Here is a 23,409-nt window from a genome sequence, read left to right as displayed (position 1 = left end):
CTCCCACCACTCCCATCCCCAGATCTCAGTGGGTAAGCGGGGATCAGGGTGCTGAAGCATCAGGCCAACCCACCCCTGGACCGCCATCCCTGGATCCTTACAGTCCCAAAGCACACAGTACACAACTTGCCAAAATGGATTCTAACACTTTATTCAAATTAAGAGGTCACAAGCCACAGGACTTTAAAGTGCGTGAAATTCACTGGCAACAAAGCCGCACATACACCAGCCTCCCCTAGGCCCCACCGCCTTGCTCCATCCATCACTACGTGTGGGGGGAGGGGTTGAGACCCGTCATTAAAGGTGGAGACAGCAGGGACAAAGGATGGGAACGTGGGAGGAACAGAAGGATTAGTGGTCTGAAACTGGGAAAAGGGGCTCGACCACAGTGATTTTGCTCACTGAGGGGAGTGTGGGGTCAGTCCAGCCTCTCAAAGGCTGGAAAAAAAAACCTTTCACCTATTCCTCCAGGCCAGCCCCTTGCATTTCAGACAGACCTAATCCTCCTCTTCATCTGTCTCTGGTTTCCTCCTATGATTTATGAGTAATTCAGAGCCCACAGTCCAGCTCGAGGGTATCCCTGATACACACAATGAACACAAACCACAGCGGATGCAGATTTCAGATTCGTGCTGGGTGCTGGCCCAATCGGGAGGGAGGACGCTTCTGTCAAGAGCTGGCTGTGTGGATGGTGGGTGCAGGATGCACGTGTGCCCACCAGTGTGGTGAGAGAGTGTGTGTGTGCAAATCCCTTAGAGGCAGCTGGCTGGTGGAGTGCAAGGAAGGAAGTGGTCAGAAGAGACCAGGGTAAGAGAGGCTCAGAGTCCCCAGAAAGAAGGGAGAAGCCTGCTTCCTATTCTAATACTCCCTAGGCTGGTCTGTACCTGCCAAAGTCCTTTCCATCCAGCCCAATGCTCCCTGTCCCCTGCCAGCTCAGCATCAGCCATGGACACAGGGCAGCTCTTACTGGCCCCACTCCTGTGAATTCCTTCTATGTCAAGCCAGTTCCTCCTGCCTCCCCCAGGAGATGAGACAGAACTCGAGGAGAATCTTCCACCCCTTCCCTCAGGAGTGGGCTTTGGGCAGGGACCTCAGAGACCTTAGCGCAAGCTCCACCCCAATCTATAGACCTTCTAAAAGAAATGGTTAAAGTGCTTTGCTCTGCATGAATCCCAGAGAGAATGGCACCACGGACAGGAAAGGTGGTCTCCCTGCTTCTTCTCATACTTCCATAGTCTATACCAGTCTGCTCTGCACGTGTGATGCCATCCTAAACGCGTGCAATTCAGCCCCTCACCCACCTCCACACACATATTGCTAACTCCCCCTTTCCAAACAGCAGGTGCTACAGACAGGAAAGTAGATCACACCAGCAACCTTCCCTCTCTCTAGTCCAGGCCATGTGCCCACCTACCCCAAAGAGATAAGCAACACTGGCCCTTGGGCCTATCCTCTAGGGCAAACAGAAGGCCTCAAAACTACAAATCCAGCAAACCCAGGTGCTCACGCCTTGCCTGGGTGCTCGCACCTTGCCAGGCACACCTCCGACACTTCTTCAGTGGCAGCCTAATCCCTGTCTGCAGCTAAGCCAGAGCTTTGGAACGAGCTGGGGCGCTGGCACCTGCTCCCAGGAATCCAACAACACTTATCCATCTATCTCCAGAGCACACAGAGATGGCTTTCACAAAGCCTCCTGGGCCCAGGCTGGGCAGTTTAACTGCTGTCATCAGGCTGGTTCTCCTTCTCTGGCCATGGAAGGAGGCACATAGCTTTCCTTCTCCCAGCCTTGAACGCCTGCACTCAGAACCCACACTCTTTTGGTGTGGACCCTGCCCTGAGGGAAGAGGTGGTAAGGCAACCCACTTCCCTCTGAGTTCAGTCTGCACTGCCCACCAGGCTCCAGGGAACACATTTCATTCAGCCTGTCCCCTCTAGGTCTTAGGACCACAGAGATGTGCCTAGCACCCCCAATTACATAAGGACCCTTGATTGGGAAAGCTAAAATTACAGGCTAACGCTTGTTAGGAACTGCCTAAGTGGAGCCCTGAGGCCCACAGTCTGGCGAGCTGACACCAAGTCACCCCACCCCAGCCTGTGCTCGCTTCCTCTGAGGCTGCAGATGCAGTCTCCCACCCCTGCAACTCTCCCTGGGAGACCAAGCCCTAGCTGCCTGTCTCTCCTCTCACTGAGACAGTCTTGTGCCCACTGGACAAAGCTGAGGCCTCACTACAGAGGGCACGGGTGGGGGGTTTCTTGGTGTGGGAGACACAGTGCAGGAGACTCGAGCAGCAGTGGTGTGAGCATGAAAGCCAAGACAGTGCTGCTACCATAGCGCTGGTGTGGGCCCAGAGGGCTAAAAGACATCGGTCTCCCTCTCGATCCCCACGTACTTTAGGGCATCAGCTTGGCTGTACCTGTCCCAGAGCAGGGAGGAGGAACCAGGTTACTCTCAAGGCTCTTGTGATTGAAAGGGGGGAGTCCCCTCCCGTTTCACTTCCCCTCCCGCCCCCTAACAACCGTTTACAATGTTCCCACTTCTGAGGCAAGGCATGATCAGAAGAAACACACAGCCTTAACTGCCACAAGACCCGCTCCTTCATATATATTACCCACCCTAAGCCCCCCAAATCTATTCCAACAGCCACCCCTTCTGCCTCTAGGGCCACCTCCCGAGGACCAGTACTGGCCACGTTACCTGTAGTCAAAGAAGAGCTCTTCACCAGCTTGAATTGCCCTCTTGGCGAAGATCCCAATCCGGTGATCTCCGTTCACCATGACCACTGCAAATAGGATAAGTCCAAGGCTAGGTCAACTCCCAGTCAACAATCAGTAGGATTCTGGGCTGATTTTCTCCAAATTCCCAGTGAAAACATAAACCAAATGGAATTAACAGCAGTCAAGGGAGGTAGTTGCCTCTATGCTTTTAGATCTGTTATTTTAAATTTGTTATCTGTAACCTGGTTCCTCCTAGTGATATGGGGAAAGAATTATCTTTAAATCCTGTTTGCGGGAAAGTGTTTGTAATGTATTCGGTGAAAAAAAGCAGATGATAAAACCGAGAGAAAGAGGGGCCTAAAATGATACCAGGCATTAATCATGATTACCGTTGGGTAAAAAATAACTCAGTTATGGGAAAAGTTGAACAATGGATGGAAATCATACAGATGCAGCATCTATCCCCCGCCCCACCTCCCAGGTCGCTGGGAACCCACCTTTGGCATAACAGTTAGGATTCACTGAATGGTTTGCAAATCGAATTTTGTTTCCTTTCCGAGTAGCATCCACTACAAAATCTGTATAAAGTAAATCAAGGAAGACCATGAGCACAGCAGGCAACGTCACAGCTTCTTTGGCCTGAATTTAGAATCAAATTAAACAATAACAGAAACAATTTAGTCCAATGGGAATCGTGAAGCCCAGTGTCCTAACAGGAGCTGGGGAAAGCATGTGGCCTAAGAATTCAGCCTCATGTGGGAGCACTCCTTTGGGTCCCTCTTTGTTTGAATTATGGATTTTCTCTTCCCATCTGCTGGGTAGGGAGATTTCTTTTTTTTAATTTTTATTTCATTATCTTTGCCTTTGTCCATTTTGTTGAGGGTAGGGAGATTTCTGAGGTGTAAATGCTCCTATTACGAACACAATCCGGAAATGGAGGTTCTCCCAAAGTAAGTGAACCGTGGTCCATGGGACCTCTGAATGCGATCTCGTCCCCTTGCTCTATGCATCTCTTGGAAGACTCAGAGCTGATCTGAACCTGGGTTACGGCAAGGGCAATTTGGTACAAAGACCACCTTGGGACAAGACAAAGAGACTCCATACCGTTGTTGAGGTTGAAGAGGAAGCTGGACATATATTTGTCATAGACCTTTCCTCGTCGATCAGCCTCATCCTGAGAGATGAGCTGGAGAGACAGGCAAGGAACAAACGGGGGGCGTCAGGTTGCCTGCTCAGGGCACGGTACCCTGCTGCCAGGAAGAGCTGGGAGGGGCAGCAGTGTCATACACGGGTGCTTATTGAGCACCATGATGAGAATCGTAAGAGAAAGAGCTCAGGTTATGTTGTTCTGATCCCCACCCAGGCTGACCAGTATTACGGCTGAAGAGAGCCGCCCCCCACTCCCTGGTGTGGTTGGAGTTGCTGAAGAGTTGAAGAACGGTGGTTTGTTTCAGGATTGCAAAGAGTTCTGTGGGCTTCCCCCCGCCCCCGAGGCCACATGAGAACTCAGCTGAGTTATTTAGAGATTAATTCAAAGAAGCCTGGCCCACAGAAAATCAGAGTTTCTTATCAGTATCTCCCCAGTAAGAGTGTGGCCAAACCTACAGCACTTACCTCACCACAATATTCAGAAATGAATTCGTTCTTCTGCACAGACTCCTTAATGAAGGTGCCCCATCCGGCCACATCCGAGGGGGCCAGCAGCAGGTGCTGGGGAAGAGGGAGCCAAGCCTCAGCCTACAGGGCGTATGTGAGTGAGGGGTGTGTGTGCTGATGTGCACATGTGTGTGCTGGGGGGCAGGGCGGAAAGAACCACCAACTATTAAGAGGATCTGAAAGCAGACAAAGGTCTAAGCCATTCTGTTCTAGGGGAAAGAAAAAACAAAAAAGGGAGGTGGTGAAAGGAAACAGGACACTTCTTCCTCTACCCCGGGGACCTCCTGGACCTGAGGCTGTGTGAATCCACTGCTATGTGTGGGGTGAAGATAGACAACTTCGATGGTGCATCCACCTCTCTGCTCCTTTTAGTCCGGCCAGCTCAAGGGGCCACTTTTCTAATCCCTCGCTGGGACGAAAACTTTATTAATTCAGTAAATATGTGGCTTTATCAAGCACTCTCACAAACCCTCTAAGGAACCAGTGGAAAGTAGATGCTTGGGACTATTCTTTCTTTTCCACTCCGTTATCTGGTGCACAGTCCTGAGAAAAGGCCTCACCTTCTTGAGTCCACGCTGGATGCTGCAGTTTTTACAGGAAACCACCTTGCAGTCCCAGTGTTCTGAGGCCCCACAGGTGAGACACAGGTCGGGGTCACACTCTCGCACTGCCAGATAGCATGGACACTGCTTGGTATTGCACTGCGTCTTACAGCGACAGCCAGGAAAACGATTCTGGCCTGGGTGGGAAGACAGGTGAGGTGAAGAAGAGAAGCAGGCAGACACTGGGGCTCAGGGTCGACTCAAGGGACGGCAAATAAGTAAACATTATGTGTTCAAGGATGTTTTGGCAAAATGGGAGAGAAGATCCCTTTCCAACAATCAAATATTCAAGTTTTTTCCAGAAAAAATGGAGTGCCTCCCAACATTCATGCCTGCAAGTCAAAAAAGCAGGTACGTTTGCTATTGTGAATAAAGTTGCAAAAAAAAGAAGAAAAAAGAAAAAAAAAAGCAGGTATGGGCTGTGCGCCGTGGCTCACGCTTGTAATCCTAGCACTTTGGGAGGCTGAGGCAGGAGGATTGCTTAAGGCCAGGAGTTTGAGACCAGCCTGAGCAAGAGCGAGACTCCATCTCTGCAAAAATTAGAAAAGTTAGCTGGGCATGGTGGCACGCGCCTGTGGTACCAGCTACTCAGGAGTCTGAGGCAGGGGGATTGCTTGAGCCCAGGAGTTTGAGGCTACAGTGAGCTATGATGACACCACTGCACTCTAGCCTAGGCAACAGAGTGAGACCCTGTCTCAAAAAAAAAAAAAAAAAAAAAAGAAAGAAAAAAAAGAAAAAGAAAAAAATCAGGTGTGTCTCCTAGAGATTCCCCAAAAATGCTTTCCCTCCCCCTAAGGTAGAAAGCACCCCAGAGAAAATGAAATCTGTGCTTTTCACTGTAAATGCTCACCATCAAAACAAGTATCATTTTGAGAACAGAATGTATCTGTTCTATGCCATCCTCCTCTTTCTCTATCCGCTGCCCTCCCCAGCACAAGCACCTTTCTGCTGTGACTAAGATCGATATCTGCTACGGGTGAGGAGGTATTTACAGCACAATTGCCTGGGCACCAAGTTCTGCACGCTCTGGAGGCTTCCCTCAAGCTACTCAGCCTTGAGTGAGGAAGGGCATCGGAGGCAGGAGTATAAGAAGTGAAAGAGAAGCATCTTTAGCCTCTGTTGATATCCAGGCCCCTGTCTCCTACCTGATGTTAAAACTCCAGCTATTAAGTGAAAACAGACATACTCGGACTGGCAACTGAAAAAGATTTGAATCAAAACAAATTTTTTTTTGTTTTGAGACAGGGTCTCACATTGTTGCCTGGGCATGAGGGTAGTGGCATGATCATAGCTCACTATAACCCTGAACTTCTGGGCTCAAGCTATCCTCCTGCCTCAGCTTCCTGAGTAGCTAGGACTACAGATGCATGCCACCATGTCTGGCTAATTTTTAATTTTTTTTTTTTTAGAGATGGGATCTTGCTATGTTGCCCAGGCTGGTCTAGAACTTCTGGCCTCAAGCCATCTTCCCACCTGAGCCTCCCAAAGCACTGGGATTACAGGCACCTGGCCCCCAGATTCCCGTTTTTTTTTTTTTTTTTTTGAGACAGAGTCTCACTGTGTTGCCCAGGCTAGAGTGCCGTGGCGTCATCCTAGCTCACAGCAACCTCAAACTCCTGGGCTCAAGCAATCCTTCTGCCTCAGCCTCCCGAGTAGCTGGGACTACAGGCATGTGCCACCATGCCCGGCTAATTTTTTCTATGTATTTTTAGTTGTCCGATTAATTTCTTTCTATTTTTAGTAGAAACGGGTCTCGCTCTTGCTCAGGCTGGTCTCGAACTCCTGAGCTCAAACAATCCGCCCGCCTCGGCCTCCCAGAGAGCTAGGATTACAGGCGTGAGCCACCATGCCCGGCCCCATGTTTCTTAATTCTCCTCTGGAAGGTAAAGTTGGGAAAACAACTCCTGCTTTAATTCCTGCATAATTGCTGCTTTTAGAATCATGAACCTGAGGGTTTTCTAAAAATGACTTTTCTATATCTTAAGCACCTTGTTTTGTCTGGAATATGCCTAAAACACAGCAAAGAGAGTATCAGAAAGCTCATAAGAGCACCATAGGGCACAGGAGTGGGGGAAGGCTAGGGTACACTGAGGCTGACTGTTTTGGTAGACTACAGGGGAAACATAGCATGCTTACAGTCTGGGTTGCACTGGCAGAACTTCTCACAGAAATTCTGAGTCATGATGCAGGGGCAGGTGCTGTCACAGGGGCGGTCTGGGTGGTCACAGGGTTGGTAGTTGTACACTTGTGTGGAAGAGTTATCTAGGAGAGAGAAGAACAGAGCAGGACACTGCTGCAACGCTGCTCCCCAGCTGCCCTCCCCCCAAGTGTCCAATCACCCTGATTCAAAGGAGAGTTGTTCTAACCATCACCTTGGACACACATTTAGCACTTGAAGTGAGAAGATATCACAGATAACAGGTGTTTATAAGGTACGACAGGGTGATCTGCTTTGTGGGGAGGGTGCGGAGGTGGTCTGGGACAACAGAGCAGATACTGTAAACATTAAATGAGGTCTGGAACCTAGCAAATGTCACACTAGGAAAGTCAGAGACCACAAGGCCAGAATGCTACATCTTAAGAGGTCTTCTCAGCTGCAGGGAGAAGCTGAGCTGTTCTCAGCTGCTGCAGAGAAATGTGCAACCTGCGGAAGCCGTGCAGGGTCAGCAAGTGCAGCCACAGGTGGGGTAGGGTGAGGGACACGGGGTGAGGCCTCCAACTGAACTGCTGAAGAGTGCCCGGGTGGAGCCTACCTTTCTTCAGCTGAATCTTCCTGCAGTGTGCAGCCCACAACCTGAAAACGAGAGAAAGCATGGGTCTGGCTCTTGGGAGCTCTACAGATGCAGGTAAACGACAACGTGACTTACTCTGAGGGACTGTGGTTTGACGATAACAGTAGGGAGAATATCTCCCAAATTCCTCAACAGGAGGCCCCTACTTTGGCACATAGAAGCTAGAGTCCACTCTAAATCCCACTGGCCCATGCTACAAGATTTAAACTTAAACGCAATCCCCTTCCAAACAAACATAAAAGGATAAAACATAAAATACAGAAACAAAACAAAGCCCAATCCTATATGTCTATTATAATGCTATTGTTCTTCTTTCCCTCTTCCTCTTCCTGCTGTGGAGGTGGAGATGTGGGGGAATTTTAAGGTGGGGAGGTGGGAAGGCCTTTCAGGAATCTTCTCTGAGTGAAAGAACTGAAAGGGAGGAGCCACAGGGACTTCCTCCTGGATCTAGAACTGGAGTAAGCTCCTTCCTTGGCTGGGTGATAGTCATTCGGGAACAGAGCAAGGCAAAGTACCAAATTTTTTTAAAAACTCCCAACCTAAGTAAAGGCTAGCTAGAAGACAGTGTTATATAACTTATAGAAACAATACAAGTGCCAAAACACAAAGAAAAGGACTCTGGTCAGAGTTGAGAAATGGGTAAGGTGGTAACCGACCACTCAACAAGGAGAAATGCCTTCAGGCTGGAGCCACGAGGCAGCTCAAGTCCTACTGGCCAGGAGTTTCAGTGGAAAATGGAAAATCAGACGGTTAGTTCATAGTCCACTGCATCTGGGGACAGGGGAAGGGCTGGTCCATGGCACAGGCACCCAGGGAGCACCGAGAAGGGTGGCTCTCCGCTGTGTGATGCCAAACTGGTACACGGCCTTGTGCAGGGGCTGAAGAGGGAGGCAGATGGAAAGTGCCAGGGGAGGTCGGCACAGGGAACAGCCTGGCCAAAGGAATCCTTTGTCCTTGCCTGTGCTTTCTTTTCTTCTTCTGCGAGGGGTTCATGAGCTCATCTGTTGGCAGCTTCAGGATAAGTGATTCTTTGACTGCAAACTGAAAGACCTGGAAGAGAAATCCAACAGGGCCTGTCACTACTTCTTGATCAAGGTGGTCGGGTAAGTGGCCTTGCCAGGTGCTGGGCTGGGGAGGGTTCTGGAGAGCTCACACACAGCCGACTGAGCATCTCCTCAGTCAGGGAGAGACAGAGAACCATCATGAAGTTAATTCCTAGTCATTCATCCTGACTCAGGAAGGGAGAAATACTGAGTGAAGTAATACCTTCCCCGGTTGGCAGCTACTGCTCTTTCTACCAAGCCACGGGTAGAAGAGTGGGCTGATTCTTACCTACAGTATCTGCCCTTTTTTAGGAAGGGCAACTTTGTGTGCCTTGTGTAACCGAGTGTAAGGCACGACAGGAACGTTCCACTGGGCCAAACACTAGCTCCCTCTGCTGGAGCAAAGATGTCAGCGCCCTGATGGTTTCTGTAGGGCAGCATTTAGGGAAGGCTGGTTCCCCGGGTTTCTTCTCTGACAGCACTCACTTTTAGCTTTTCCTTTCTCTTGTTGGCTACAGGCCCTCTTGGGATTCTGTGATAACTATAAATCTTCTCAGGAAAGTACATTACTCAAGAATATTTCTGGCATACAATTCCGTACACTTTAGGTTGAGAACCTGTGCCCGAGGGAAACGGGGGAGCTCCAAAAGTAAAGCAAAGGGCACTTCAACTCACAGTTCTATTCAATGTTCTAAGCAAAGGAAGCTTTAAGAAGAGGCCACAGAGATTCCTCCAGAAGTTAGGGAGCCGAGTGAGCATGGCTCAAGCGCTGGGGCTCTTTTCTTGTTGGACGGATGGGTCCCCACACCGGCCTCCCTGCCTGCTTCAGTCTGTCTCCTCCCTGCAGCCTCTTCCTGCTTCCAGAGCATCAGTGGCTGCTGTCAACTGTTTCTAGTAATGCTACGAGGCAGAAGGGCGAGGTCTGGGACAAGCTGTTGGGGTGGTAACTGGAGACCTAGTGATAGAAAATGTGCAGAATAAAGCAGCCGAGGAGGAAGCAGCAGCTGCAGAAGCAGGAATGTGCGAGCGAAGAAGGTCTGCAGAAAGCCCGGGGAGTCCCTTCTAGCAAAGGCGCCCACATTTAGAAAGGAGGCAGGAACCAAAACAAGAAGCTAAAACAGTGTAGGATCATCCAGAAGAGTTATACAGAGGCAGAGAGAGAAATAAAAATTCAACAAGGAGGAGAGCAGGCCCAACAATTATGAAACCCTGCGTTTGCAGAAGGGCCCACGAACTCACTCTGTGGCCCAGAGCACAAGCTCATCAGGGACTGAACTTAGGACAACTTCTCCCCAGACATACAGCCCTACAAGACGGCAAAGGGTTAGACAGAGCAACAGATAAAAAGATGGCCCAAGTTTGTTCTGCCACTTTCAGACAATACCTGCTTGCACGTCTTAGTCCCCAGAAGCCTGGCTATTGAACAGAAGTTGTTGAAGTAGGTGCCATGGAAGACTCGAAAAAGAGATTCTTCAGCCCCAGTCCATTCCACGGGTTCCGAGGGCGCCTCTACTACACAGAGCTGAGGTGGGGCTGGACTAGACTTCTGTTTTGTGGGTGTCTGACAGCGAGAGTTAGCCTCTAGGAGGGAAACGAATAATAGAAAAAGAGGGTAGAATGTGGTTGTCATTAGTATTTTGTCACAAATTCACAAGTACATCATTCTCCTTTTTAAAAGGCACAATAGGCTGGTCTGATGCAAGTGGGTTATCAGAACTTATTAACATTAGTGTCACTAAAGGTGGTATACAACCCCCCGCTGCCAAATTTGACTGGTTAAAAAATAAATAAGTAAAAATTTAGGCCAGGCTTGGTGGCTCACACCTGTAATTCTAGCTCTCAGGGAGGCCAAGGCGGGAGGATCATTTGAGGCCAGGAGTTTGAGAACAGTCTGAGCAAGAGTGAGACTTCATCTCATATTTTTTTAAAAAAAAATTGTTTTAAAAGAAGAAAAACAATTAAAAAACATAAATAACAAAAGGCTGAATAGTTAGGAAAAAAAATATTCCTTGTCTCACAAGTGAACTTGTGGAAAGAATTCATAAGATTTTTTTGTTGTTGTTTCTGTGGGATTTTTTTGTTTTTTTGGGGGGGGTTGTTTTCTTGTTTGTCACCCAGGCTACACTGCAATGGCATCATCATAGCTCACTGTAACCTCAAATTCCTGGGTTCAAGGGATCCTCCTGCCTCAACCTCCCAAGTAGCTGGGAGTACAGGCACACACCATTACACCCAGCTAACTTTTCTATTTTTTATAGAGATGAAGTCTCTTGCTCAGGCTGGTCTTGAACTCCTGGCCTCAAGAAATCCTCTTGCCTCATCCTCCCAAAGTGCTAGGATTATAAGCATGAGCCACCGAGCCCAGCCAGCATTAACAGTTTTAGAAAAGTAGTAATATTAAGTGTCAGGGTTTACCAGAGTCCTTGCGTGGAAAGAAAACATCTTCATTTTCTGTTCACTGTACCTGAAGAGCTGGATGCCCAGTCATTGCCTGTGTCCCTGTCACTATCTCCTTCTTTAGTCTCAGCCACAGCAGAGGCTGAAGTGTTGGAGCAGGAAGCACTGACCACATGGTGTCTTCTCCGGCGACGACCAGAGCACTTGGAGCGGGGGTTGTGGAGCATGGCATACTCCTTTGCTCCTTCCTGCAGTGGACACATTACAGACAGGACTGGGAGCAGGCCCGCAGCCACCACACTGATCCCATCATCACAAACCTTCATCTTCCTCAACATATGCACTTACGTGCAAAGATGGGCTTTTTTGTTGTTGTTCTGTGCCCTGTAAGTGCGACCATGTAAGAATGAGAGCGCTGCTTAGCACGTATCCTAAAACTGACAAACGTACACCCTTTCACAAAAGAGTTGTCCTGTAATCTTAAGATAAAACCTATGCATCTATGTGTCTTCAATTTTCTAGTAAGTTGTATCTAAAATTCATTTGCATGCTAGCCATTTAGTATTGAGAACATGTTTTCCTGCAGATGAGGAAAGGAGGTTCAGAGAGGGGACAAGTCCAGCTTAAGAGTATACAGCTAATAGTTCCAGAGGGGGTACAGGAATCAAGGGCTCTTTGCCCCCAGGCCACTTCTCTTTCCATTCTACCACACTGTCTCTGTTTCAATAATAAAATGTATAATCCTTGGATGTGTACAAAATTACTGCTTAATTTTGAAACTTCCTCCCAAATCTGAAGAAAAATACTGTTTCGTGATTATAGCTATGCTTTTTTTTTACACATCAAAAAAACATCAAATAAACATCACTCAGCTTAATCACCAACATCTTATCACCAGATTTGGTTTCCAAGGACTTCTGTCTCTGAAAACTAAATCTACTTGTAAAAAATAAGGGTTTACCATCACTAAGGATATTTGGAATAATATACTGTAGGGCCTAAAGGAAATTCCAAAAGAGAAGTTTTGAAATTAATTGAATCTGACCTTATGTGCCTGTGCTCCAGTATAAAGCACACAGCACTGTTTATAAAGTAGTCTTACCTAAAACATTTAACATAAATAAAATCAAGCCTCCATAGCTAATTTCTAGGTTATGGGAAATAGGGGATAGAGAGACAAGTTGAATGACACCATGAGAAAATAACAGACAAATCTAGAACATGGGGTCATCCTATGAGACAACCAGCTTGGAACTTGTAAAAAAGAAAAAAAAAATGATGGAATTATCTGAAATTTAAAAAGAGTAAAATGACATAATAACCAAATATGATGTCTAACTGGATGATCCTGGTTTGAAAAAAATAACAAAAAAACACGGCCAGGTGTGGTGGCTCACACCTGTGATCCTAGCCACTTTGGGAGGCCAAGGTGAGAGGACTACTTGAGGCCCAGAGTTCGAGAACAGCCTAAGCACCATCGTGAGACCCCATCTCTATAAAAAAATTAAAAAATTAGCTGGCCATGGTGGCCATGCCGACAGTCCCAGCTACTCGGGAGGCTGAGGCAGGAAGACTGCTTGAGCCCAGGAGTTTGAGGTGGCAGTGAGCTATGGCGATGCACTCTAGCCCAGTGGCAGAGTGAGATCTTGTCTCAAAAAAACAAGAAAGAAACTAAAACACAAAAACAGCTATTTCTGGAACAGCTGAAAAGAATTAAATATAGAATGGATAGTAGAGGATATTAGAAAATTCTTGTTTATTTTCTTAGGTGTAATAATGTGGTTACGTAAGAGAACGTCTTTACTTTTAGGAGATGCATGCTGAAATATTTAGCAAATAAACATCGCAATGTCTGCAACTTATTTTCAAGTGGCTCAGCAAAAGATACACACACACAAATACATGGATAAAACAAATATGGGAAAAAATGCTATCAAATCCAGGAAAGAGTTATTTTTCAACTTCTCTGCTTGATTAAAAATATTCTTAATAAACAGTTGGGAAAAATAGTCCAGCATTACATTTAAATATGTACTCTTATCTAAAAAGCAATAAAAGAAAAATTGTGCATATATATCTCTGTTACATACACACACATTTTGAATGTTGGCAGTGTCGCTGTAATACATGCACAGGGTCCCAGCATGACTACTGTGAGGAGAATGCCCTTCTGACATATAAATGCTGGCATGTTGAAGTAACATGGTGTAATCAAAAAAAGCATGGAGTAATTAGAAAAGCACAGACTATGGAGTTAGCCCAGGGCTTGACTTTCACTGTTGCAACACTACTGACCCATTAATAAACTTCGGGTAAGATGAGGTATGCTAAGGGCCTGGCATGGTACTTGGCATATAGGAAGGAGTTAATACATGTTAGGGAAAAAGTCAATTGGATAAAGTGTGTTTATTGTATTTATTCTTTTTCTATTACCATATGGGCCATTTTCCGGATGTGTACCCAACAGCACTCTACCATCTTTCCTTCTAAAGATGGTTCCAAAAGTAATGGGCTGTATAATCTAATTTTAATCAGTGTCATAAATTTTATCAAGGTGTTTTATTCTTTACTTAAGCTCATCCGATTGTGTAGAAAGCCCAACCATGTCTTTGGCAAGTCCAACTGACCTATTACCTTCTAGCTCTCTGTATGCTGCCTCCTCAAAGGTATTCAGGACAATTTATGCTGCCACATAGGGTCTATCCATCAGGGAAGGGTCCATTTGGTTGATCACAGTAAGATAGCAGCATCTTCATGTACTATACCTTTCATGGTTATATCAGCAGCAGTCCCCAACCTTTTTGGCCCCAGGGACCACTTTCACGGAAGACAATTTTTCCACAGACCAGGGAGTGGTGGGGATGGTTTCGGGATTATTCAAGTGCATTACATTTATTGTGCATTTTATTTCTATTATTATTACATTGTAATATATAATGAAATAATTATACGACTCAGCACAGGTTGGGGACCCCTGGTTATATGCATTTAATGGAAGGCAGCAAAGAAAATAGAGTACATACCCCCCAACACACACATACACTCTGCTCCAATTCTAACAGTTTCAGACTCTGAAATCCATGCAGATGATATTTAGAGGAGCAAAGCCTTTAATGCTCTTCAAATTACACTCCATCAGACTAACTTCATAGTCCTATTGTGTCTGGGGAGCACCTTAAGAGCAGAAGCCATGTTTTATTTGGGCTTTATGACCTCTGGAGTACTATGTACTGGCTCACTTGGTTTGTGTTCCTGGGGCAGAAAGCCCAGGAACCATTTCCTGCTCAATTTTCGACAAAGTTCACAATGCCAGAATAGCTTAAGAACGTACCAGCAAAAGGAAGCAGTCTGTGCCACATGGTTCTGGTTCAATCTTGATTTCTTTGTTCTTACGTTTATAAACATTAGGGGTGGCATGAAAAGCTGGAAAACAAAAACTGTCCTGTTTCCAACGGTCTATTCACTTGACAGGATAGGGAGGAACAAAACCGAATTAGGGAGCTACTGCAGGAGACAGAATTCAATATAAATAGCTACCATCAAGGTACACAAAATGTAGTCATTTCTCACATCAACACAATCCTTTCAAAGCTAGGAGGTACTGACAGACAGTTATGTCGCTGGTTACTCTGTCCCTATCAGGCAAAGCACGTTGCACTATGATTGAACAAATGAAAATAGAACTGGCCCTTTGCAAAACCATCATCAGATCAGAAGCCAGGAACTCTATACAACAAATTAGAACAAAGAGAAGGAAATGGTGGCTGGGGATGGAAGAGGAGAGAGCATTCCAAACAGAGTAGCCCCACTCACGGTGAAGGAAGCAGTCATATTTAAAGCAGCGCCGGCAAAACAGAGTGTGGAAGGAGTGCAGAGACTGCTCCCGCTGCACAGACTTGGCGTTGGGGCCATCGATGTTGGGTGTGCACTGAGGGGGAAGTGCATCGGGGTCTGACATCTCTGTTAGCTCTCGATACCTATTTAAGAAAAGAGAGGTAAAAGTTCCTCCAAAGGAATGTCTCCACTGAGGAACTACACTTTGGGTACTGACAGTCATCCAGGTACAGCTGGCCAATGGAGGATGGGTTTTTTAATGGGTCTGGTTGATGAAGGAAGGGTGTATAACTAAATGGTGCATCATCGTATTAATAATTATACTGGGCTGGGACTATGTCAGAAAGTAAGGGGAGGGAAAGATTTGATAAGCATGGTACTGGAGTAACTCCCCAGAAAAATGGCAGAGTAAAAGTTCTCTGCCCAGACTTACTCAAAAGCCAGTATACGATGACCCTTAATATAGCAAGGGGCATTCAGATGTCAGCGAGTAAGCAAGAACTAATCAAACTGTAGGCAAATCATAATGCACTTACCATAAATAAGGCTTTGTACTAACCAAAAAATAGGCTTCAATGAAAGTTTTGTCCAAGCACCCTGTATATGGGCACAACTTTCCCTACCTCTCCTTCATGTCATCTGGGACACCATTCTCGGGGAACATAGAGGCAATTGCACTGAAGATCATGTCATTTGGGAACTGTTTCTTGGAACTCTTTTTGTTGCCTGAATTACAAATGACAAAAACAAAAAACAAAACAAAAAAATCCCTGAGTGTGATTATCAGAACATGCAAACAAAGCTGTTCTTTCTTCCCCTTTGTCACAGCATTTTGAATTAGAGCTGCTTTGTTTGGAGATACATAAAGATCAGTGCTATCTGGATTTATCTCATATAGGCAACCAATAAATAAGGAAGTCAGAGTTGTATACATATTAACAATAAAATCCATAGTCCCAGTTAGAATCTGGAAGTGAAGAGAGGAGTTTTCATGGAGAGACATAAACACAGAAGAATCCTATCATACTGTGGATGCAGAAGAACAAGACTGATACTGTAACTACGTCATCATAAGAGAGAGACATTATATCCCTGGGCATATAGTATAATTAAATAACATATAGTATAATTAAACAATTAACTATTTAATTATTAATGATATGGAAAATGTTCATGATATGATTAAATAAAAGGGACATAAACTTATATATATATAAAAATTGGCATGATCCCAACTTCATATAATATATATAAACATGTTTATTTATGTATATACAAATTTTAAGTCCAGAAGGATATATTAATGCTGGTTATTCCTAGGCAGTAGGATTATAGAGTAATTTTATTCTCTTTTTATAACTTCCTATGTTTTCCAAACATACTACTTTTATAATTAGAAATGAACCATAATGATTATTCTATATGCTCCTCTACTTTCTCATTCAACTAAGTCACAGCTTTCTTAATCTATCAGTTAATAATCAAGTTTTCCCATTTTAAGTGGACCAATGAGAAGCACCAACGGCCTTTAATAAGCGACAAACCTTTCCAGTTTTCCCATCTTCCCTATCCCTGTCACTCTCAGAACACAATAAGGAGGCAGTGCTACGTACCTTCAATAGCATGTCGTTTTCTCTTTCTTGTTACTGGCAGATCTTCTTTGCTGTCATCCTGCTTTCCATCTGAGGTATCATTGTGCCCTTCCTCCTCCTCATCTGAGTACTGATTCAGGGCATCTACCAACTCCAGGAAAACAGCATCACTAATCAGGACAGATCCAGGGATCATCTCTGAAACGTGAGGATTACAAGGATGAGCACAGATTGCTTCATATTCCATTAGTTCTCCTAGTAAGATTTTCTTATATTCACCCATGGCCTATATAGGTAACATGTCCATTTTTATACGGACAATCAAGGAATGAAAATCATTTGATTGGCTCTCACACCTATAACTCTTCCCTATCGTATGGAATCCAGTTATAGGCTTTCTTCTTACTGGGTACTTCACGTCCTCAGTCACAGGTCAAATCTGTATTTATGGTTCAACATCTCACAAAAGTGTACAGACCTATATTTATATTAATAGTTCAAAATCTCACAAAAGTATATAGTCCTATTAATGTATTTATGGTTTGAAATCTCACAAAAGTGTGCAAACAATCACAAGTAGGACAGAGAAAGAATAATAAAATTCCACTTAGTTTTGCTGCTGATGGGTCAGTAGTGACTTCTCTAAATCAAAAGAGCATTTTTTTCCTATAATCATACTTTATGGGGCTACATTACAACTTATGAGGAGTCTTTGAACACTAGAGGGTGCTGCAGATGAATAATGAATTTCAACAACATCCACAATTGTTGAAAGAGCAGGCGGGGCTATCGGTTTGCAAATCCAGGAGGAGGCTCTCCTCCTCTTCCCACTTCTTATACACTGACAGCCTTTTCTAGAATTACAATTAAATCCAAATGATTTGCTTTTAGGAAATCCAGGATATTAAAACCAACTTCTGTGAGATCCAGGGGATAATACTTGGATCAAAGAAGTAAGACAGGGATGTTATGTTTATTGCCATTCTCAGAGAAAGGCAAGTAAAGAACAAAATGACCTTGGATGGACTTATGGAAAACTCCTAAGATTAAACTTACGTGTACAATGAATTTTCTCTCCAGCCACTGATTACTGTATAATCCTTTTATGACCTGACTCCTTTTAAAATCCATCTGGGGTATTTTTAATATAAAATTTTAACTCCCCGCCATGTGATGACATTAAAATAGCCTTCAGTACCCCGTGGGGCAGAACACAAGCAAGAGGATGAGGTACTACAGAAGAGGCACTATGCTAACAAAGCTCTCCCGGAGAGCTCGGCACTACCACCTTCTTCCCCGTGGACTTTCCCGTCGTAGTTATTGATCAGCTCCTCAATAAAAGTCTCATCTTCTTCTTTCACCTCATCTCCCATGTAGGGAATATTGCACAAAACTGTCTCATCTTCTACCTGAAATCAAACCAGATATGATTCATTCCATGAAGCCACTACGCATCTCCCCTTTCCTGCTTAACTGAAACTTTGCTGAGCTTTTTTCACTTCCTGAGTCTCCTGAAAGTGCTTTTGGTCACAGAGTTTCTAGCATTTTTAAAAACTGGCTATTTTGTTTTGCCAAGGAAACCTCAAATGGAAGGGGCAATGCTACTCTTAGAGAAAAAGTCAATTTAGTTGATGATATTAACTACCCAATTTTTAGCTTGATACTAGCAATATTTCCACCAATACCTAGAATTTGACAGTACATTTATTTATTACAATGCTTCCATCTATTATCTCACTTTATCCACTCAACATCTTTGTGAAATAGGTACAAACATCACCCAAACAACAGTGTAAAAAGCCTTCAATTCTAATTGCTTTCGTAAGTAGAGAGACAGATAAATGAAAACGAAGGCCTCCAAGATTATGATCAGCAATATAACTAGAAAATAAACTGGGCAACCATAAAATTTATGGATATTCTACAAAATAGACTAAGACTCCCCATTAATAAAAAATTATGATTACAACTCATGCCAATCACATTTAATGGTTACCTACAGTCAATCACCAGATATTTTCTGGCAGTAAATAATACTAAAGGATTTTTTTTTTTTGTGGTGGGGAGTGCCCAGCAGAGAATATAGTCATTCTCAAATCCCCCAAGTATCAAGTAAAATTATTCTGAAGTTTTATTCTAAGAGACGATTGCCTTCTGTAAACGTATACCCTATTCCAATCAGCAGTATCGCTATCTGTCACCAGGCAGATGATAAGCAATGGCAGTATTCAGAGAACATGATTATCAGATCCACAAATGATCCCAGCAGGAGTCAGCACAAAGGCCTAGATGAAAGGATTGAGTACCCATGTGCACGTCTGTTAGCACAGTTGTTTTCACAGCATCTTGCCTTTAGAGGATTCAGAAAGGATTGCTCCATCCTCAGGGAGCTGAGAACCTGCTAAAGCCTCAAGTGTCTGATTTAGCCTGCATTTAACGGCATACAATGTTACAAAATTCAACCAAGGCAGTAAGAGAAAACTAGAGTTTTGTCCAATCTCATTCATTCAAAAAAGAACCAGCATCAATTCAAAAGTATACTTCAGAGAGCATAAAATTGAACAAGTTAGAACAGATTGCAATATGTATTTTTTAGAGTAAATAAATTAAAATACAATTCTGCCCTGCATGGCCAAGCTTAGTTAAGTACTCTGCCAGTCTTTACCCTTGGAGGAGCTCTGGCATATAAATATAAGATAATCATACAGTTTAAACAACTACCACAGTGCTTTCAATACATACCATGAAGTTCTGCTGGAGAGGGGACCAGGAATACATGATGGGAACCAATGCAACTGTATTCAGAGACCTCATTAGCATATGTTGGCTTGCAAATCCCGGGAAAATACTCTCTATGGTACACTGAAATATAAATGATGACATGGAGAGGGAAAGAAAGGTACACAATCCAAAAGAGAGTTGCAGTTTCCTTCCAAAATGGTCCCAGTAGCTTTCTAACTCTTACAAATTAACAAGCTGAGGGTTTTTGTTAACATCAGCTCCTAAAAGGAAACCTTAGACTGTAAACCTGTGGAAAGCAGGAATTGACTCTCTTTTTTTTTTTATTAGATTGAGGTCTTGCTATGTTGTCCAGCCTGGTCTCAAACTCCTGGCCTCAAGCAACTCTCCCTCCTTGGCCTCCCAATGTGCTGGGATTATAGGCATAAACCACCACATCCAGCTCGATTTTTAAAAGTAAAAGTCTAGAAAATACTGGTCTGATCTATCATCACAACTTTTTTTTTTTTTTTTTTGAGACAGAGTCTTGCTCTGTTCCCCGGGCTAGAGTGCCGTGGCATCAGCCTAGCTCACAGCAACCTCAGACTCCTGGGCTCAAGCGATCCTCCTGCCTCAGCCTCCCAAGTAGCTGGGACTACAGGCATGCGCCACTATGCCCGGGTAATTTTTTCTATATATTTTTAGTTGTCTGATTAATTTCTTTCTATTTTTAGTAGAGACGGGGTCTCGCTCTTTGCTCAGGCTGGTCTCGAACTCCTGACCTTGAGCGATCAACCCGCCTCAGCCTCCCAGAGTGCTAGGATTACAGGCGTGAGCCACCACGCCCGGCCCCACAACTTTTTTTTTAAGAGATGAGGTCTCACTACGTTACCCAGCCTGGGCTCAAACTCCTGGCCTCTGGTGATCCTCCCACCTTGGCCTCCTGAATAACTGGGACTACATGTGAGAGCCACTGTGCCTGGCAGGAACTTTCTCTTATTCATTTTTGTATCCTCTACAGAGTCCAGTACAGTGCTTCCCATACTCAACTGATGTTTATTTCAACTAAAACTGCTGGTCTCCTGGGAGTGTGTACACAACAGTAAAGGGCCTCTGAAAGTCCTGTCCTAAGAGATGAAGATGAAAATGAGGAAGTCTTCCTGAAGACCCAAGCTTTAAGACAGGGGACATCAAATCAGCTGCATAGGCAATGGGAACCGTACAAGGGGAAACAAAGTGGTATAGAAGTTATATTCTGTTTTGGGAAAGATAATTGCTCTCAATACACTATCTACTTTTTATGTTTTAAAAATATTATCTCTTTAAGAAACTAGAATGCTCTTTTACTCATTTTCTAAATTTTATTTTTATTTTATTCTTTTAAGACTAGTCAAGTACAGTAGTGAGAGTGAGAAAAGAGTAGAATGAGGATCTGTAACTGACTGTGAATACTCAACCGAGTTAAGTCACTCACTACCTTTGAATCAGCCTGGAATGCACTTTTAAAATTTACAATAAGGGATGTCCCTTTGATCAATATACTCCTGTCCATTATCCAGGGAACTCCTTTCCCAATATTAAAATACTTGAGGAAATTAGCCAGGCATAGTGTCGCACACCTGTGGTCCCAGCCATTCAGGAGGTTGAGGCAGGAGGATTGCTTCAGTCTAGGAGTTGGAGGCTGCAGTGAGCTATGATGACACCACTGCACTCCAGCCTGGGCAACAGAGCAAGACTCTGTCTCCAAAAAACACTCAAAAAACAAAACAAAACAAAAAGTAGATGAGGAACTAAACAAGGCACAAAAACAGGTTGCTTTAAAGCTTGGACACAGAGCCCAGGAAAGTAGACAGCAAATGCCTTGTTCTTCTATGAAAAACTCAGAGAACAATAGGTAAAAAGGTTGTTCTTAAAGCTACAGATTTACTATCTTGATTATTCAAAGTTGACTACAATAGCCATATTCATTATCCTTACTTGTTTTCTAATAGGTTACAAATACAAAAAACCTGTAAGCCCAAGGAAGAGAGGGAGGCTGAGCTTAGACACCCAGAAGTACCTTTTTGAGAAAAGGATGCCCACTCACAGGCTTCATCAGCTGTACGGGTTGGACACGAAGCTTCTTCCATTCTTCATTGAGGATTTGGGTTTTTTCTTGAACCTTTGCAAAATTTGCCACATACAGAGCCTAGCAAAGCCAAGGAAAAGATGATTAAGATTTCAAAATAAGAGTTAAAATAAAAATTCCAACCCCCTGACATTGGATCAATATATTGACATACATAACCCTTCACTTGGGAATTATTTTTTACCTTGGCGCCCATATTTGCCTGAAGCCGTTTAAGTTGTCGAAGTCGCATATATTCAGATTTCACTTTTCTTTTCCAATAAGTGATACATTTGGAAGTTGGGGGATTTGGTATATCCATCTTGCCGTAATCTAAGACAGAAAGAGATAAGAAATAGCATTTTATTGCCTGGAAATGAAGCACTCCTCAAATCTAAAAAAATATGGTCAATTATACTTTCATTCCCATTAAATTTACTCATTAAAACATAAATTTAAAGAATCCAAATGTATAAGTTCAATAAAAAGTTTCAATTAAAACAAGATTTCACATCAGCAATTTCTGGTCTGATTATCAAAAAGCTAAACCAGCCAGGTGTGGTGGTGTGCACCTGTAGCCCCAGCTGCTCAGGAAACTGAGGCAGAGGATCACTTGAGCCCAGGAGTTGGAGGTTGCAGTGAGCTATGATCGTGCCATGCCACTGCACTCCAGCCTGAGTGACAGAACGAGACCCTGTCTCTAAAAAATAAAATAAAATAAAAGAGCTTAGCCCCTGTCCCCTTGGTATCTCACTTTAAATTTGGCACTCAAGAAATTCTCACACAGATGTTAGGAACTTGAATTACTTGGAAATATGGACGCCTGCTCACTACTTTGAGTAAGACAAGGGTCAGTAAGAACCAAGTTCATATCCAAGAGCTTCATGGAAAGACCTAATCAGGCCAGGCGCGGTGGCTCACGCCTGTAATCCTAGCACTCTGGGAAGCCAAGGCGGGCGAATTGTTTGAGCTCAGGAGTTCGAGACCAGCCTGAGCAAGAGCGAGACCCCGTCTCTACTAAAAAAAATAGAAAGAAATTATCTGGACAACTAAAAAATATATAGGAAAAATTAGCCGGGCATGGTGGCGCATGCCTGTAGTCCCAGCTACTCGGGAGGCTGAGGCAGTAGGATCGCTTGAGCCCAGGAGTTTGAGGTTGCTGTGAGCTAGGCTAATGCCACAGCACTCACACTAGCCAGGGCAACAGAGTGAGACTGTCTCAAACCTAACCACATTATAAAACTGCACCTGCCAAATTGCCTACCACATGCCCAGCAATAAGAGTAGGATACGACAACAGCATAATCTCATCTCCAAGTCAGTAGCAAGACATATGGAAATAGACAACACTGAAAATCACTTTTTTTCCTTTGGCATTTGAATTAAAGTTCAAAGTTTTAAAGTAGTATTATTGTAATACACTGTACCTACCTCACAGAATGCAATGGCAAATGTTGGGTTTTATGACGTGTCTCTGTTCTTCAGACAAATGGCAAGACACAAAGGCAAAACAAAGGTTCAGCTTTTCAAAAGAGAATAGACAGTGGTTTTATTAAGTCAGCACAGCATTTTTAGACCCTGATACCCTCTGTAGGATTCTCCCCCAGAACTAGGAAAACTTTGAAGTCTCTGCTACCATTATTTTTGCATGTAAGTCAGGTCTCAATAATACTTGAGGCTATTTGGGAAGAGGCCTTTATTTTAGCAAATTTTATCCTTCCAGTCATGTGCATAAATATATTCTCACAATTACCAAGTTTGTGATACTCTTCTGAACCCATTTCTAGGCTCCTCCAGTAGGTTTATCAATTATTTTAGAGAAAGAACACTAAACAAATGTGAAAATTCAATAAAATCTACAGGATGATACTTTTTCTCTATATTAACTACTTAGGTTTCTTAGAGAACTAGTTCCATTCATTTCACCTACCATTTAGAATCGTTAAAAATATT

General features: G+C 44.1%; 1 protein-coding gene across 1 annotated transcript; it reads right to left on the bottom strand.

Annotated features, from left to right (window-relative positions):
- Window positions 1–135: 135 nt before the first annotated feature.
- Window positions 136–22,975, bottom strand: EZH1 (enhancer of zeste 1 polycomb repressive complex 2 subunit). The gene is made up of 20 exons (XM_012656721.1): window positions 22,888–22,975; window positions 21,662–21,789; window positions 21,409–21,537; window positions 19,374–19,493; window positions 17,920–18,040; window positions 16,653–16,829; window positions 15,663–15,765; window positions 15,019–15,182; window positions 14,537–14,628; window positions 11,273–11,453; window positions 10,193–10,389; window positions 8,724–8,815; window positions 7,727–7,767; window positions 7,110–7,235; window positions 4,932–5,110; window positions 4,330–4,425; window positions 3,820–3,901; window positions 3,213–3,293; window positions 2,696–2,780; window positions 136–2,414 (listed from the first exon to the last, which is right to left on the bottom strand). The coding sequence occupies exons 2-20, from the start codon at window positions 21,776–21,778 to the stop codon at window positions 2,354–2,356; spliced, it is 2,244 nt and encodes a 747-aa protein (XP_012512175.1). The 5' UTR covers window positions 21,779–21,789; window positions 22,888–22,975; the 3' UTR covers window positions 136–2,353.
- Between the last annotated feature and the right edge of the window lie 434 nt (window positions 22,976–23,409).

The sequence above is a fragment of the Propithecus coquereli genome, unplaced genomic scaffold (assembly GCF_000956105.1).
Source record: "Propithecus coquereli isolate 6110/MARCELLA unplaced genomic scaffold, Pcoq_1.0 Scaffold515, whole genome shotgun sequence".
Lineage (NCBI taxonomy): Eukaryota > Metazoa > Chordata > Mammalia > Primates > Indriidae > Propithecus > Propithecus coquereli.
The sequence above is the reverse complement of the archived record's forward strand: the minus strand, read 5'-3'. Positions and strand labels throughout refer to the sequence as shown.